This window comes from Acartia tonsa, chromosome 6 (assembly GCF_053477335.1).
Source record: "Acartia tonsa isolate MP-2025a chromosome 6, ASM5347733v1, whole genome shotgun sequence".
In the NCBI taxonomy this organism is placed as follows: Eukaryota; Metazoa; Arthropoda; class Copepoda; order Calanoida; family Acartiidae; genus Acartia; species Acartia tonsa.
In genome coordinates this window covers 12,289,119-12,307,038 of record NC_137265.1, presented here as the reverse complement: position 1 = coordinate 12,307,038, position 17,920 = coordinate 12,289,119, and the positions used below count along the sequence as shown (strand labels likewise).

Below are 17,920 nucleotides of genomic sequence, written 5' to 3'. Positions count from 1 at the left end.
GGCGGATCCATTGTGTAGATATCAATTCATTATTTTGTACAGCTGTGTTGCTAATGGTTAATATTAATCTTTATTATGTTTTGTCAAAGGATTGTTGTAGTTTATGGCCCCAGCCCTCCAGGATGGGGCCAACTTTGTATAAAACCATTTTGATTATGCTTTATTTAGTACTTCGATTACATTTGCTTATCTCTATACCTAATCCATGTAGGTATTATTGTAAATAACAGTAACTTGGCCACTTTCCTACAATAAACATCTAAACTGAATCCTGTATTGGTTAATGTTAATAAACAGATCAGCGCAGCTGATCTATAACGAGTGAAGGTACGTCCGTGTGTCTGCATCGCTTGTTGTTACGAACCCCTGAGGCTAGTAAAAAGGGGCCACACTCACACATTTTTCACTAACATAAAAAAAGAATAATGCATACAAATTTTCACAAAAAAAAAATTTGGATTGGGGAAATATTTTTTCAATATTAAAACTATCTGATTTTGTCGAGCTTTGAAGTTTAACTTATTGATATACTATGTTAAGGTCCCCCCGAGGGATTTGAACCTTACTACGGAGTAGATGGTTACAACGGGGATGGAAATATTTTTAGAACAGATAATATGAAGGTACGTTAGAATTCTTCTGTTGATTTAAAACCTTATAAAATATTTTATGCTTACCTTAGTCAGGATTATTTTGATGTCAACAGGTATTGCTCCGCTATTTTTTTGCTTTATAGAAGTCTTACTAACCGCCATACCCACATGGTTCTCCTTTACAGTTATGCTTCTTATAGATCAAGGGAAGATTGATAGATATTTTTAGGTTGAGTACCAACCCCTCCCATGAGAAATCGCCCTTTTAAAAAATACCCCCCAAGAAATTTATATTTCTTTTTAAAATAAAAGTGTTAAGGTGGAGTTAACCCCTCTCACCCTAGAGGCCTCTAGGGGCGAAGCCTATAGGTAGCATTAAGGTATTATAATAATCATATTTAGGAGCTGGAACGGTATGTACTGAAGAGTACGGGGGGTCAAGGAGTACATTTCATGATGGCGGATGGCGGATTTTCTGTTGAGGGAGATGAAAATATTCAAGAAATATTGTCCAAACAATTATACTTGTGCCAGGTATGTAGCAACTAGGGATAAGACAATGGACGATATATTGATGTATTTATTAAATGACGATGAACAGAATTACCCCCTCTGCAGGTTAAAATTATTAGTTTTCAAAAGTTTTAACCCGTCAATGAAGATAAGATATATGTACCCAAGGTTTTTGAGCCAAAGAATGTGAGTTCATGTTTTAAAGACTTGTGGCACCAGTATAATTTACAGTCAAATGTCCCCTTCCTCCCTGGTTACTTTAAGGACAGTCAAATTAATCTACAGCCCTTTCTTCATACATTTTTTAACCATGTAGGCACAAAATTATAGGATAGATTCGTTTATTGTCCATTGTCCTATCATTTTTGAATACACTACTTTTAATTTAAACAGTTTCAAAGTAGAACATATTATTTTGTACTTTATCCTTGATTCCTTATACTAAAGTAACAGGATGTTTGTCTGTTTGTTTGTCTGTGTGTCCCGAAGGATCTCGCTAACCGCTGAACCGATCTGGTTCTCCTTAACAGGGTAGCTTCTCATAGTTCCCGGGAAGGTTTATATCTATTTTCTTGGGGGATGGGACACCCTCAACCCCCCCAAAAATGAAAAATAAAATACCCCTCCCCCCCAAAAAAAAAAAAAATTGAATTTTTAACTAAAATTAAAAAGGATGGGGAGGATGGCACCCCCCCCCCCAAAAAAAAAACAAAAAAAAAATTTCCAGCCCCCAAAATATTTTAAAAAAATTTTTTTTTTAAATCTATAATTAGAAATTGGGTTATCAAATTCGACTCTCCCCTTCTCAAGTGCCCCTAGAGGCCTCTAGGGGCGTAGCCGCTAGTTTTTATATTTAGTAGAAGCGTAGCTGCTCTATATATTATATTCTATTTAGATAATTGTTGCCTTAGCAATAGTACGAGAACAAGGACACTTTGTCTGCAAACTATTTGATCTCTTCACACCTTTCTCTGTGGGTCTTGTATACCTCATGTATAGATCTTTCAAACAGGTATAAATATTATTCTATGTTAGTCTTGTATACCTCATGTATAGATCTTTCAAACAGTTATAAATATTATTCTATGTTAGTCTTGTATACCTCATGTATAGATCTTTCAAACAGGTATAAATATTATTCTATGTTAGTCTTGTATACCTCATGTATAGATCTTTCAAACAGGTATAAATATTATTCTCTGTGGGTCTTGTATAACTTATGTATAGATCTTTCAAACAGGTATAAATATTATTTTAAATATTATTCTATGTAGGTATTGTATACCTCAGGTATTCAAACAGGTATAAACGTATGCATGTATTTCTGTCTGAAACGTTTAGGGAGAAACGTGATTTTTTCGGCTTCTTTAAAACTTCTTGTCAACATTCCCATTAATATGAACTCATAAAGCATAATTAAGTATAAAAGATCCATAGCCGTCCGACTGCATTTAAGCAGCCTTTAGCTGCTTTTACTTTTTACAAAAGTTTTTCTCGGCTCCTACAAAAGATACACGGCATAAACTTCTTGTCAATATTCCCTTCATTATGAACCATAATTGGGTATAAAAATCTATGGTAGTCTGACTGATTTTCGATTAAAGATTAATATATCTTACAATATCCTAACCTAAAGGGATGGGACATTGGACTGTTAATTACACTGGTACTCAAAGTTTTAAAACCATGATATCTTATATTCGTTGGCTGAAAAATGATCAATGAATTTTAATTGGTTGGTTCCAAAAAATCTACAGAAAGGGGTAATTTTGTTTATCATCTAGGTTTGTATCCACAAGCCAAACACCTCCCGACCTGCCAATAGTGAACGCTATATTGTGTGTAAATGGAAGAGGTCAGATGCTCAAGATGTACTTCAGTATTTATACGAGGTAAGTAATAGATATTTATTGTATCGTATTATAGACAGCTTTCCGCGGATATTAATGATAAATGATAATGAAAAATTAAAAGATAACCAACAAAAATGGAATTAATTTTATTATTTTTATTTTATTTTTTGGGGAAAAAAGTCTGTAATATATATTATGCTAAACATTGATTTTTAGTATGGCCAAGAACCGGTTCTAATCCAGTGGATTTTGATCGGTTACAAAGCCATACTTGAAAATCCATGAAAACAGATATTTTTGCTCAAAATTTACATTTTTGTTTATGAGTAGCGCAGAAAAGCTTCTTATAGGTCAAAGGAAGGTTAATAACTTAATTTGGGAGTGTAACTCTTCCGTCCCAATGTCCCCCCCATAAACTTTTTTTATTTTGAAAACTAAAATTGAATGTGCAGGGTCGACTAATCCCCCTCTCTCTAGAGGCCTTTAGTGGCGTAGCTTCTGGTCCATATATAAAAGTTACAGGATCTGTGTCTGAATGTACCGAAGGATCTCGTTACTGCTGAACCGATATGGTTCTCTTTAAAATTGAAGGTTCTGGTTAGGTTTTAAACTATTTTGAAGTAGGATAACTCCACACCATTCTAAGAGAAAAAAGTTTACCTAGAGGCTTTTAGGGGCCTAGCCGCTGGCATTTAAAAAGAAACATAATGCCTAAAGCAAATCTTAAACCTAATGTGGAATGTGGATTTAAAAAAAAAATAGGATCTCTGAATCGGCTATAGTAGCCAGATCACCAAAATTGTTTTTGTAAAAAATCCTCCAAAATCATATAAAAAATCTACCAAAAGTCTTATGCTAATAATCATTCGTAATTTATTTGTATAATTAAGGTGAATTGTATGTTGGAGGATCTAAAGTTTGATCTGTTGGGAAGAACTAAGAGTAACAAAGATGTTCTGGAAATAGTACCACAAGAGGCATTTAATAACTATAGATAGATTATCACTATATTAACCATTGAACCGATATGAATCTCCTTTACAGGGTAGCTTATAATAGGTCTTGGGAAGGTTTTAAACTGTTTTTGTGGAGGGTGTCTTCATCCCCCTCCCCCAAAAATTATTTTTTACTCTTTTGAAACTAAAATTTAAAACGGGATGATGTCACCCTCCAACCTTAAGTGCCCCTAGAGGCTTCTAGGGGCGTAGCCTCTAGTATTTTATAAAGTTGTAAGGTTTCTTTGTATCTTTATTAAAATCTCGTTATCACTGAACCAGTTGACCTCTTCGTTTTAGTGAAGCTTCAATTAAGATACGGGATAGTTTTATGCCATTTTCCCCCCAAATTTTTAAGTATTGGGATAGTCTTTGGTATTTTTTCTGCCCGCTCCCACCTTTAATCGAATACAGAGGCTATATGTGCTGGTGGCGCTGCCGCTTTTATTATTATTAGTAATAATTTTGCATAAGTCTAGCAAATGCATAAGTAGGTAACCAAACACTTTATCTATATAGTTAGTTATTTATGACACAAGGTTATTGAAATGGATCAAGATTTTATCAACTACATGATAGAATCAAATAATACCATTGGAAAAAATCAGGTATTTCTAATTTATATCAATATGTATTCTTTAATATAAAAACAACAGGATGTTTCAGTCTGTCTGTACCGAAAGACCTTGCGAACTGTTGAACTGATAACTCAAGTGCCCCTATCAGTCATCCTTACAATAAAGTAACAGGATGTCTGTGTGTGTGTGTGTGTGTTGAACTGAATTAGATCTTGCTAACCGCTAAACCGATATGCTTATCCTTTACAGGGCAGCTTCTCTGAAAAGGTTTTTAACTACTACAAATGAGGGTACCACCAACATCTAAAGAGAAATCGCCCCTAGAAAAATATTAACGCCTTCCCTCCTTAAAAAATTATTTTTTTGAAATGTTGGGGGGCTAGTCAACCTTTTCTATTTAAATTTAATAAGTTACCTAAACTAAAAGAGAAAACTAATTTATAAATATTAAATGTCCCCTCCCTTCCTGTGAGTTTAAACCTTTAATTTGTTAGGTGACTGGTTTGGAGAAGATTGCAATATTCTACAAGAACAGAAGTTTATATGAAAAAAGACAAGCAATCATTAGGAAAGAGAGTCTTGGTGAGTCTTTATTTCATAGTTCTATTCTTTTTAAAAGGCGTTTTTTTCTTGTTTGTAAGTTTTAGCGTTCTATTAGTTTTATGTTTTTTTTATGAATGAACATTAATGTTTTTTTTTATTTCTAAGACATCATTTTTCATGAAAAGTAATCTTGTTTTATCATCATATTTGTTACATGGCATGCTTGTTATCAATAACAAGAATTGAAAAAATACAAGAAACTTTTTTTTATTTACGAGAAAGTTTGTAAAACAATTTCAACGTTTAGGGTGGTTCCAACTGCTGCTATGTCTAGTGTGCGACTTAAATTGTTAGTGCAGGGGGAATGCCTAGGCTCAAAACAGGAGCAACTCATTACCTTGCACTTCCAGCCAAAGATTGTGCAATCACAGGGTTGGTTGTCTTAAAGGACGTGTGACCATATAATCATGCACAGCAATTAAGCAATATTTGGTTCAGAGATGCACCAAAATTAATCTCGTGGTGTGTCCCGCCCTAATGGGCTATCTTCAAGCTATCAATGACGCTATAGATCATTATATCGACAGAATGTCAATATAAGAGAGGGGTAGGTTTCTTGTAGAATCCGTAAAGGTGTGTGTTTTAAGGCTTAAAAATAGTAGTAGAACGATAATATTCACTAAATATGTGTATTTCTTATTGAAAAGAACTATAGACAAAAAAAAAATTTAAGTTAACATAAATTTTTATCGTTCTACTACTGTTTTTTTACTTATAACACATAACCTTTACGGATTTTACCAGAAACTTAACCCTCTATCTATTTGCTCCTTAATAATAAAATATATTTAGAGTTCTGGAAGATACCGGATGGGGGACGGATAAAACCACGGATAGAGGAGCCACACAGAATGGTACTAAGGTAAATAATACATATTACAGGAAATTATTCTGGTACCCAAAGTTTTAATAAACACGATCTATCACTTGTTGGCACAAAAATTACAGTATTCACCGTTTCACCAGTTATTTTAATGTACAATTACAGAAGGGGTAATTTTGTTTATTGTAATATGAGATTTAAATTAGATTATCATCCTTTGTTTACTGGAAAAATAGAAAAGGTATCTTAAGTAAAAATTTCTGTGTGGGATATTTTATAGAGTTAAGAAAAATTGACATATTTTTTTTTTGGTGGAGGACAACTGTTTTGTTGATGTGTCCCCTCCCTTGTTTAAATGGCTTCAAACCTACTTGGTTAACACAGTAGAAACATTTCGTTGAAATCTTTGGCTAATGTCATACCTACAGAATAGTAAGACGAATGGTTAACGGACCCAACATGTAAAATCCTCAGACAGAAAAACTCAAGGCATCAAATTTTTAAATTTATTCAACGTTTCGAGGGCAAAACTGCCCTCATCATCAGGAACTAAACAAAAAAATAGCAATTAAAATTTATCAAAATATGCATTTTAAGTCAATTATTACTTAATATATGTTTTATAGGCATTTTTACATATAAAAAAAAGAATTAAAATTCCCTATGGTTACACATTGATAACAAATAAAGTGAATAAATAGGATATATGTTTATACAAGGTTAATTAAATGCAAAGTAGGGCAGTTTAAATAACAAAATAGAATTAAATTTGAAATAAAATCTTACTTTTTTTCGTCCATGTACATTATTAACAAAACACAAATTGAAACTGGCAAATTTTTGATTGATTTTTTGTAAATTTTTTGAAAGTTGGACGGTCAAATTAAACAAGTTATTAAATCATTTGCTCTAGAAAAAACTTCAGTATAGGTGCAGCTTTGCAGATCAGTCTTTAAGTAAAAGTTTGACCAAGAAAATTTTTTTTAAAAAGATGAGCAAATGTAACAAGACAAAACAAAAAAAATTTTTTTTATTGCAACTAGCAAAAAGGTACATAAAATTGTCATGAATTTATATTTAAACCATGTTCAACTGTCTTTTTTTCTCTTATCCAATATTTTTCTCTGATATCCAACAGAGTTTTATCTTTTTTGTGGAGTTTTTCAAAAGGGGTAAAAACCATGTCTGACCATGAATGGTTTCTACTGTTAAAATGTTTGGCAACTGGCTTTGAAATTTTTTTGTTTAAAATATCCGAAGAATGAGCATTAAATCTAACAGAGGCAGCATTAGAAGTTTGTCCAACATATTGCATTGGACATTGTTTACACTGAATAGAATAAATTACAAAATTATCTGAACATTTAATATTTGACTTGATTGGGTACTTTTTTTGAGAAAAACTGGCAACATGTTCAGAAATATTTTGACTACGATTACACAGGTTACAACCAATATCTCTTATGCTACATTTAAAGAATCCATTTCTTTCTCTTAAGTTGTATCTCTGAGTAGGATATAACTTGGCTCGAATTAGGTGTTCACCTAAATTTCTTGCTCTTTTATATCCTATCATTGGCATCAGAGGAAAAGTTTTTTTAAAAACTGGATCTTTACTTGCTAAAGAGAAATGTTTTTTCATAGAATTAGATACAGAATCAATACGAGGGTCATATGTTAAACAAAACACAGGTCTACTGTTACTTTTTACATGAACAACTTTTTGTAAGGCTTGTGTGCGAGAAATAATCTTTACTTTCTCAAAAGCATGTTTTATAACTTTAGAGTTATATCCACGAATTAATAAATTACATTCAAGTTCTTTTAATCTAATTACAAAGTTATCATTTGAAGAACAAATTCGTTTTAATCTATAGGCTAAGCTGTAAGGAATATTTTTTGTAACAAATGGTGCATGTGCACTTTGAGGCTTTAAATAGGTTACACGATCTGATCCCTTTACAAAAAGGTCAGTTTCAAATTTGTTATTTTCATTTATCCAAATATTACAGTCTAAAAAATCAACAGATCTGGGCCTAATATTTAAAATAGGAAAATTTTCAACAATAAATTGGCCATTTTTCCATTTTGTTTTTACAATTTTATCTTTTAAACGATATTCACATGTAAATTTAATAGTGTTATGAAATGTACTTATATATTTTAAAAAATCAAGAAGTTCATCCTCTGTTCCTACAAACAAACAAAGAATGTCATCAATAAAGCGTTTCCACCAAGAGGGGGGACGGCCTTTCCAATCTGTGAGTAATTGGGATTCAAGTTTTCCCATGAAAATATTGGCATATGTTGGTGCCACTTTTGTTCCAATGGCTGTCCCCCACTCTTGCAAATAATACAATCCATTAAATATGAACGAGTTGAATTTTAGAACAAAAGATAGTAACATAATTAAAAAAGGAATAGATACATTACAATCGCCATATTTCTTATCACTTAAAGCTTCTTTAAAAGCTTGTATCCCTTCATTGATAGGAATTGAAGGATAAAGTGCCTCGACATCAATACTGACCAATATAGCCTGTTCTGATTGGTCCATATTTTCATTTTGCTGATCAAGAAAACGTAGTAAATCGGGGGTATCTAAAATGTGGCTATCAAGCATTGGGGGAATATGTTTGGCTTTAAAATCTAAATAGCTACTTAGATTTTCAGTATTGCTGGAACACCCACTTATCACTAATCTAGTGGGCGGAATTTTTTTACCTTCTGCTACACCTTTGTGTACTTTGATTAAGCCATAACCTCGCGCTTCTGCTGGTTGGTCAGGCAAAAGTTGGTCAGCCAGCTTTTTGTCAATAGTCTCGTCTACAACAGCATCCTCTAAGGCCTCCTTGATTCTGTTGTAGTGTACTTTCACCATTACTTGATCTATTTGTCTATAAACAGACAAAACAGATCCATCCTGATTGGTTATTTTTGAGCTGAGGTGTTCACCTTCAATCGCTGAAATATAATCATTTCTATTTACTATAGTGGATGCACCACCTTTATCAGCTCTTAAACAAACAATGTGACCCGATTTTTGTTTGTCAATTAAATTTTTTAAGGCAATTTCTTCCCCTTTTGATACATTGGGAAAGACTTTCTTTTTTTGATTAAACATTAAATCACTTTCAATTCCATACAGAAAATTAGACAAAGTTTTAGTTGGCTGACATGAAGGTAGATTAAATTTTTTAACAGGAACGCTAAATTCTGGTATATTATTTGTATCAGAATTTTCACTAAAAATATCGGGATTTAAATCAATGGCTTCCCTCCATCTCATTGACCTAGAGAATCTCTTAACATCATAATTTAAGTTGGTAATATTCAGCTTTTTTGGCAAAGGAACGAAATTTAAATGTTTGTTGAAAAGCGAAATTTCATCTGATGTTAAAACATGGTCAGAATAATTAATGACCAAATCATCTAAAGGTTTTTGACTTAACCTTTTCATTTTTCTCCTATATTTGGAACGTTTTATAAATCTGCGATTACGTTTTTTAGTTGTGTTATTGTCAGACTCAGCAGGTTTTATTTCATTGCTAATAAAATCTTGTTTATTCACATTTTGTAGATTAAAAAGTTTTGCCTTATACTTGTTTTTTTCACTTAGAAGAAACTTAGATAATCTAATATCTAATTCTTTTTTTACAATAACAATTTCAGAGCTTTCAAGATAAAGATAAACTTCACTACTTAGATTTAAAAATTTCTTATAAAGTTCACATTCCAATATGTGATGCTCTTTTATAGACAACTTCAATTGTTCAGTTTGTACACTGGTAAAAAGACTTTTCATTTTATTTTGGGCTTTAGAAGAAAATCTTTTATCGACGTTTGATTTGATTTCAAATGTTTTTGGAAAGACTTTTTTAACTAAACAGTCTTTTAAAAAATTAATCAGCGACTTAGTTTGGGAATAATTTTTGAGACAATCTACTGTTCTAAGATATTTCTTTTTAAGAATGTTATCAATGGTTAGCCAAACAGAACTAAAATCCTGAATATTTTGAGGTTGGGGGGGTGGGGGCTGTGATCGAAACCGAATGGTCTGCTGCGTCTGGTCGCCCATGGGGTTGTTTTGAGAGGCTGACATCATGGTGGGGGGCGACTCTAAAATCACAGTTACACAAGGATGTTCTTCACACGGATCACATACGTGATACACTGGGCCGTCACAGGGTTGGTTGATAAGTAAGACGAATGGTTAACGGACCCAACATGTAAAATCCTCAGACAGAAAAACTCAAGGCATCAAATTTTTAAATTTATTCAACGTTTCGAGGGCAAAACTGCCCTCATCATCAGGAACTAAACAAAAAAATAGCAATTAAAATTTATCAAAATATGCATTTTAAGTCAATTATTACTTAATATATGTTTTATAGGCATTTTTACATATAAAAAAAAGAATTAAAATTCCCTATGGTTACACATTGATAACAAATAAAGTGAATAAATAGGATATATGTTTATACAAGGTTAATTAAATGCAAAGTAGGGCAGTTTAAATAACAAAATAGAATTAAATTTGAAATAAAATCTTACTTTTTTTCGTCCATGTACATTATTAACAAAACACAAATTGAAACTGGCAAATTTTTGATTGATTTTTTGTAAATTTTTTGAAAGTTGGACGGTCAAATTAAACAAGTTATTAAATCATTTGCTCTAGAAAAAACTTCAGTATAGGTGCAGCTTTGCAGATCAGTCTTTAAGTAAAAGTTTGACCAAGAAAATTTTTTTTAAAAAGATGAGCAAATGTAACAAGACAAAACAAAAAAAAAATGGCGGACAAACTTAAAATTTTCAATATTTTCAACTTATTGTAACTTTGACTTTATTGGGGTGTTTAATAAATCATTTTTTACTTTTAAAAACTTGCATATCTTGGCTAACTTTCATTGGATTTTCATTTTTTTGGCTCAAAATTACTTCAGTTGTTTCATCGTTTAAGTGGATGACTAACTATGAAAGTAGATAGATGTGTGTGTGTCTGTCTTTTTTGGGAATAGTAGAGTCCCTTTCGTAACATCGCCCAATAAGGGGCGATTCGTCGTATTTTTAAAATGGCTTATTAGGGTTAGGTTATATTGGGCTGGTGATTGCCCCTCAGGGTTAAGTAATTGGCCCCGCAGGGGCTAGAAATAGGAGTAAAGCTACTGTAAAAAATACGAAAAATCGCCCCATAAGGTGCGATGTTACGAAAGGAACTATACCCAAATTTTTCATTAGATTGTATCATAGAATACTTTCTACACGTTGTAAATATTATGGGGTTTGTGCGTCTTTTTATTTAAAAATGTTTTCATAAAGACTAATCTTGTTGAACTTTATTTAGATTATTACGGGACACAGATATCCTGCAAGAACAGGAGATACAGCTCAACAGTTTGGAAGATCTTAACAAGCATATCAAATCTATTTATGACTGGAGGTATGTCGTCATTGGGGCCCAGCCAACCTCCAGGGACAGCCATTTTCAGGTACAGTTGTCCTTTAACTATTCCGTCAGCCATTTTATATAATTTTATAACCAAAATTATATAAATTTTGTACAATTTTTTCCCTTGTGTTATCAAAAGGTATAATTTTTATAATTATAAAATGTTTTACAGTGGAAAATGTTCGACTATTCAGAGATTTTGATATTGATATATCAATAAAAAAATTATAATTCATTAGATTACAATCGCCATTGAATTAATTACACATTTCATTATTTCAGGAATTCAGAACCTTTATCGCAAGCACGGGGCGACAGCGAGTCAGCTTTCTGGGAGGTAATGGGAGGTGGCAGCTGCTCAATTCTGTTTCAAACTGCCGAGTAGATCTGCCTGCTGAAACGCTTCTATTTGTCGGTGAGTTGCCAAACTTTTAGAAATAGTAGGATGTCTTCTTGTTTGTATGTTTGTTCAATTAGATCTCGTTGGTTTTTCATCCTTTTCAGTCGCAATTGACGTTTGTGTTAAGAGATTTTTAAGGGGGGGTGGGATGGGTGGGGAGGTCTCAAGAAAACTACAAATATCCTTTAAAAAAAACCTATCTAAACATAATTTACGTTTTTGTTAAGAGGAAGGGGCCGGGGAGGGAGGTGAGGTAGGTCTCAAGAAAAAATTATGATTTCCATGAAAAAAGAAGAACCTAAGGGGTTAGATTATCTAAACAAAAATACAGTTTATTTATAGAAGAAACTGGCGTCATTGCATGATTTATGACATCCTTATAATAAAGTAACAGGATGTCTGTGTGTTTGTGTGTTTGTATGTTTGTACCGAAGGATCTCGCTAACCGCTTAACCGATCGGGTTCTCCTTAACAGGGTAGCTTCTCATAGGTCCCGGGAAGGTTTATAACTATTTTCTTGGGGGGTGGGACACCCCTAACCCCCCCCAAAAAATGAAAAATCACCCCCCCAAAAAAATTTTTAATTTTATTTTTTTAACTAACATTAAAAATGAGGGAAGGCGCCCCCCCCCCCAAAAAAAAAAAAAAAAAAATTCGCCCCCCTCAAAATTTTTTTTAACTTTTTCTTTTAAAATCTAAAATAAGATATTGAATTATTAAATTCGACTCTCTCCTCCTCAAGTGCTCCTAGAGGCCTCTAGGGGCGTAGCCGCTAGTATACACATAATTCATTAGAAAGAATATCCATACGTGATAGGGTTATGGCTCAGAGAAAGAGGGTACAATGGACTGTTTAAACACAAGTCCCCAAACTTTTATAATAACGTTTTCTTATTTGTTGGCTTTGCAACTTGGGGACTTTAGTGAAATAGAATGATAGGTATATTAGGTTAAGTGTTCAAACGTTTTAACCACTTTTTTACACTACAGAAGGGGTAATTTTTTGTATCATCATGGCAACTTATTAGAAATTATTACTTTTTCATGTTGCACCCGCCCAACCTAAAATTATTTGTAGAGGTGCTATGGGAGATGAAGGGGGAGAGCAAGGCCCAGAAGAAGGTGATGAGTATCCATGTTCTGGACGGGATGTTCCTGGCGGGCCAGGATATCAGGGACCTTCACCTCACTGAAAGAATGAGGTAAGAATTATTAAAATTTCGTCTTATAGTTAAGATTCAGCGGCACCCGCACATCTTGACAGTTACACGCGTTGACCTCCATTTTGTTCTTGATGAAATGGTCTTATCAAGTCGGTTTACAAAGTTTAGATTGTGTTCAGCTTTTAACACTCACAAATTATGTGATAAATGCACAATAAAAGATACATGATTTGTCAAGTTAAAGGTTTTAAATTTAGACAATATCTAGCTTGGTAATGACCCTCATTAGGTATTTAGGTGGTATTTTCTTCGTGGTTATACAATTAGAATAATATTTTTTAGGCGGATAAAAATATTTTTGAAAGTGATGAACAAGCCCAGCCAACATGAGCTAGTCAGACTTAGACCAAAGAATATGTTCAAATTAGAGGTAAGATTTTGTAGCAAGGTTTTTCTATAATAAATTCGAAAATATCCGTCAGTCCTTCTAAATGGCATAAACCATTTAAGGTTAAGAGCAATTGGATTGGATTTCGGATTGGATAGTACACAAAAAAAATATTAGGAGAAAATCGGGGTTAAGATTACTTTAAACTTCATTGCCCTTTCCTTCCCAACAAATATTAGACAAATCAGCGGATTTTTTTCGTGATTTTAGGGGCTCATCCTCCCCGCAATTATAATTTTAGATTTATTTCGCTTGTTGGCTCCACATGTTTCCTTTTAAAGAAGAGATCATCAAAAATTGATATTGTACTTTGTGAAACCCTCTTTGTAAGTCTAAAGTCACTAAATTATTAATGATATAGCCACTTTTTTAGCACAACATAAGCTATTACTTGCTACGATTAAGATTTATAAGAAATTTTACAAATTATTTGGAGGTTTTTTTGTATTATTATTTGTATAGGATATTGTAACTGATGACTCCGTATGGCCGCATCTCAGTGAGAAAAGTATTAAGGTATGACTTTTATTTTGTTTTTCTTTTTTTTCAAAAAAAATTTGTCCAAAGGCAAAATCAAACAGACAACCATCTTTTTAAGGTATAAGACAATGGACGATAATTATAAATGCTAGATTGTATAACCCAATCAATATTTTAAAAGCCGCCAAAACTTTCCAATCCGTATCTAAACTTGTAAGTAAAGTGTAGCTTCTCTACTAATGAAGATGTGGTTAGGGGACGACCAGATGAAATTATTATTTTGGGGCGGCCTAGAATTTGCTAGGTTTTTACCAATCCAGAGCCTGACCCGGACGGACAGACAGCTAGACATGCCGTAATAGTTGAGAAGCTTCGCTACTAATAAAGATATCATTTAGGGGCGGCCTGGAATTTGCCAGGTTTTTACCAATTCAGAGCCAGACCCGGACGGCAGCCAGAAATTTTTTCCTGTCAAAGGTAAAATATTTCCAGTTTGGCTTCGAAACCGATTAATATACGCAGGACTAGAACCGAATATTAAAATGAAAATCATTAAATTAATACCAGTTTTGTTATCCCGGGCCTTCAACCCTCCGGGTTTTTCAAGACTGGTTTAAATCTTATTATTTTTCATTTTAATATTTGCGGAAAGCTGTCTATAATTTGATGAGATAACTAACTATTCTTTAGCGCAGCTACTCTTTAAGTCGGGCATTTCCACAAGATTTTCCAATCGGTAAAATAATTTGGTGAGATATTAATGGACAAACCATTAACCTTACTACTGAATAAAACAGGATCATGTATAATTTATATTTTGGTATCTATCTATTCACGTGTATAAAGGATCTTTATATTGGATACTCTAAATAGCTATAGCGCTGACAGATAAGACAAACACACATCCAGTTACTTTATTATATATTTAATTTATTTTAGGTATCTACTTATACAGACATGTAAAGGATCCTTATATTATTGGATACTCAAAATCAACCAAAATGAAATATTTTTTCAACACAATGTAAGTTAATTTTTTATTTAAATTTTATACACATTATTTCCTTTTTTACTTGTGTTTTTAAAAACACTATCGGCTAGGCCCATAAAGGCCCCTAGGGGCATTTAAAGAGAAGGGAGTTGAATTCGATAACCCATTTTTTTTGTTTTAGATACAAAAAGAAGCAAAAAAAAATTTTTGAGAGGGTAATTTTTCTAGGGGCGATTTTTCTTGGAAGGTTGGTGGTCACCTTCCCAGGACCTATTGTATAGACAGACAAACACACAAACATCCTGTTACTGTATTATAAGGATACCTAGTCGTTTTCAATATAGAAAATTCGTCAATCTTTGAATAAGATTTTAATCTGTTGAAAAATTAAGAGTTAAATAATTACCTAACGTGTAAAATACTTTTGTTATTCTAAAAAAGAAAGTATTTATATAAATAAGTACCTAAATCTTTTAATTTTAAAATTGTTTAGGACACGCTCTGCTTGTGAGTACAATACAACGCCGACAGATGGCATTGCCAACGTAAGTTTTATTTTAACTAGGGAGGGTGTGATTTTTGTCATTTGTTAGCTCAAAAAATTATCTCATTGTATCACTTATATAGTATCAAGCTTTTAAATATTTAGAAACTTAATCATCAGTTAAAAGCTTAGGTATCCTCTTTGAATAGTCAAAGAAATTTCTCTTTGCAATAATGATTGTTAGAGTTGAAATGTTGACAAAATTAATAATCTAACAAATCCATTTAATATTCAGTTCAATTGGAGTCACAAACGAAGATTGGTCTGGAACTTTACCAATCCTTATCAGGTAAATGGTTCACACACATTTGATACTTTTATCATTTAAAATATTCTCTTGAACCCATATTTATTAATATAAAAGACAACCAACTCTTTGATTACACGACATTTGTCTTAAAGTTCTAACTATCCATAGAAATGAGCTACGCCTTTTTTGGGCCAATGCATTGCCAAACATTTGAGTTTCTTGAAATTATGTTTAAAAAAATTAATTATTTTGTTTAGGATTCTGGTAGAGGAATTGAAAGAGATGATTTCCTACAATTCATCAGTTCAAGAAGATAGTAGTTAATTCAAGCGGACAAGTAGATTTTAGAGTTGTTATGCTGATTTATTTTGAAAACATACAAAGAGCTCAACTGTGTTCAAATTTAAACATACAAAGAGCTAAACAATGTTTATTTAAATTTAAAAAGAGCTCAAATATGTTCAAATTCAATCATATAAAGAGATCAATTAAGTTTAAATGGAAACATACAAAGAGCCCAACCTATTAATTGCGTAATATTGCAAAAAGTTCAATCTTCTCTAATTCAAACGTAATAAAGTCTAATCATACAAGTTTCAAACGTGTTAAGAATTCTAATGTAACAATATTTAAATTTTATCTTTAACTAAAAGAATATCTTTACTTAAGAGGACCATAATGTGAAAGTTTAAACTTTATTTTATTTTATAAAAATGTGTATCTCGAGTCGAAGCTACTTTACAAATCACCAAAGTGGTGACTGTTGAATTTAGTTTTAATACCAGTGTCTATAGGTATTTTTTACACTTTTTCAATTCTTCGGGTATTACTTTATTTGTATAGACCTTATTTCCCTATATTTTTGCTTATTTTTTTTATAAAGCTTTGCAACTATTGAATTGAAAGTAATAGTTCTTGTTTATGATAACAAATGTAATATTAAATTATTATGTAAATTATTGATTCAATTTGTTGTGATTAAAAAACTTATTTTTCAAATAAACATGATTCTTTTCAATCTTATTGTTTTTAAACATTCGCAGTTTTGTATTTTGGATGTATATGAATAATCATCCATTGTCTTATCCCTTAAGATCTCTGCTAATTCCCTTGTAATAATTTATTATTGTTGTCGCAATCTGAAATAACATAATTTTTGCCCTCCATGAAATCCCACAGAAAATTTTCTGTAAATTATAAGACGTTAAATTGCTGTTGCCTCAGCTAGCTTGTTGATATCAATGTTAATGGAATGTCTTGACTCATAAACAGGCTCAATTCAAATTTTCTTAATATCCTTAAATAAATATAACCCTTTAATACTTTTAACTAGTAAATGCATTGAATTTGCCAACTATTAAATTGGGGGTTTGAAATGGTGCCTTGGCCCTTGAATTATCTATCTTAAGGAATAAGACAATGAATGATAAAATGATGAACATATTTCCACAATGATAATAAACAAAATTACCACTTATGTAAATTCAAATTTTTGTTTGATAGTTTAAACTAACTACTAAAGATTTATTAAACGTATCAAAAGTTTTGAAGCCAACGAATGAAAGAAGGAAACTTTGGGTACCAGTATAAATTACAATCCATTGTCTCCTTCATCCCTACCTTTCAGTCATAGAAGTCTAGGCGTGCAAAGGATGAAGTATAAAGGGGTACAACCCCCACCCTCCCTCTCTCAAACAAAATTTTTGTTAAAGCTCTTGATATTCAGGGATCTAACGGGATAAGACAATTGCCGATAAATTCGTGTAAATCCCAAATGAAGATAAACAAAATTACTCCTTAAATAGATTATGATTTGTGTTGAAACGTTTGGACACTCAACTTTGGACAAAGTTGTTATGCAACTTTGGAGACTTGTGTAATAAACAGCTCAATGTCCTCTCCCTCCCTGCTTGCCCTTGTATTATCTAAACTGAAGAAGAATAACAAGGGGTGGTAATATGATCTACTTGACCCCACACTTATATATTTAGAAGCCACCCATTAACTAAGAGGTGTGTAATCATTACCCCATATAAGAAATCCTAAAATAGTTTGAAGGTTTGTTTTGTCTGTCCCATAAGATCTTAATCCGAAAGAACCGGTACTCAACCATACTGAAAAATCATGTATAGCATCGTATTACAGAAATTTTCAACGAATATTAAATCAAAATAATAAAAGTTTTAATCCAAGCCTTCGCCCCTCCGGTGGTATCAAAACTTGCTTTGATCTTA

The 17,920-nt window shown here is 32.4% G+C and overlaps 1 protein-coding gene across 2 annotated transcripts in view; it reads left to right on the top strand.

The window, feature by feature from the left end:
- Positions 1-16,704, top strand: part of Cmtr1 (Cap methyltransferase 1) — a 30,072-nt gene extending 13,368 nt beyond the window's left edge. For both annotated transcript variants that reach the window (XM_080163516.1, XM_080163517.1), the window contains 18 exons: positions 541-623; positions 996-1,127; positions 2,002-2,118; positions 2,891-2,998; positions 3,850-3,936; positions 4,494-4,562; positions 5,027-5,114; positions 5,928-5,997; positions 11,306-11,450; positions 11,693-11,825; positions 12,889-13,012; positions 13,316-13,403; positions 13,884-13,937; positions 14,300-14,378; positions 14,841-14,925; positions 15,386-15,437; positions 15,672-15,725; positions 15,944-16,704. In XM_080163516.1, the coding sequence (XP_080019642.1) occupies positions 541-623; positions 996-1,127; positions 2,002-2,118; positions 2,891-2,998; positions 3,850-3,936; positions 4,494-4,562; positions 5,027-5,114; positions 5,928-5,997; positions 11,306-11,450; positions 11,693-11,825; positions 12,889-13,012; positions 13,316-13,403; positions 13,884-13,937; positions 14,300-14,378; positions 14,841-14,925; positions 15,386-15,437; positions 15,672-15,725; positions 15,944-16,003 (1,628 nt within the window). In that variant the 3' untranslated portion in view covers positions 16,004-16,704. The remainder of the gene's footprint in view (positions 1-540; positions 624-995; positions 1,128-2,001; positions 2,119-2,890; positions 2,999-3,849; positions 3,937-4,493; positions 4,563-5,026; positions 5,115-5,927; positions 5,998-11,305; positions 11,451-11,692; positions 11,826-12,888; positions 13,013-13,315; positions 13,404-13,883; positions 13,938-14,299; positions 14,379-14,840; positions 14,926-15,385; positions 15,438-15,671; positions 15,726-15,943) is intronic.
- The last annotated feature ends 1,216 nt before the right edge of the window (positions 16,705-17,920 follow it).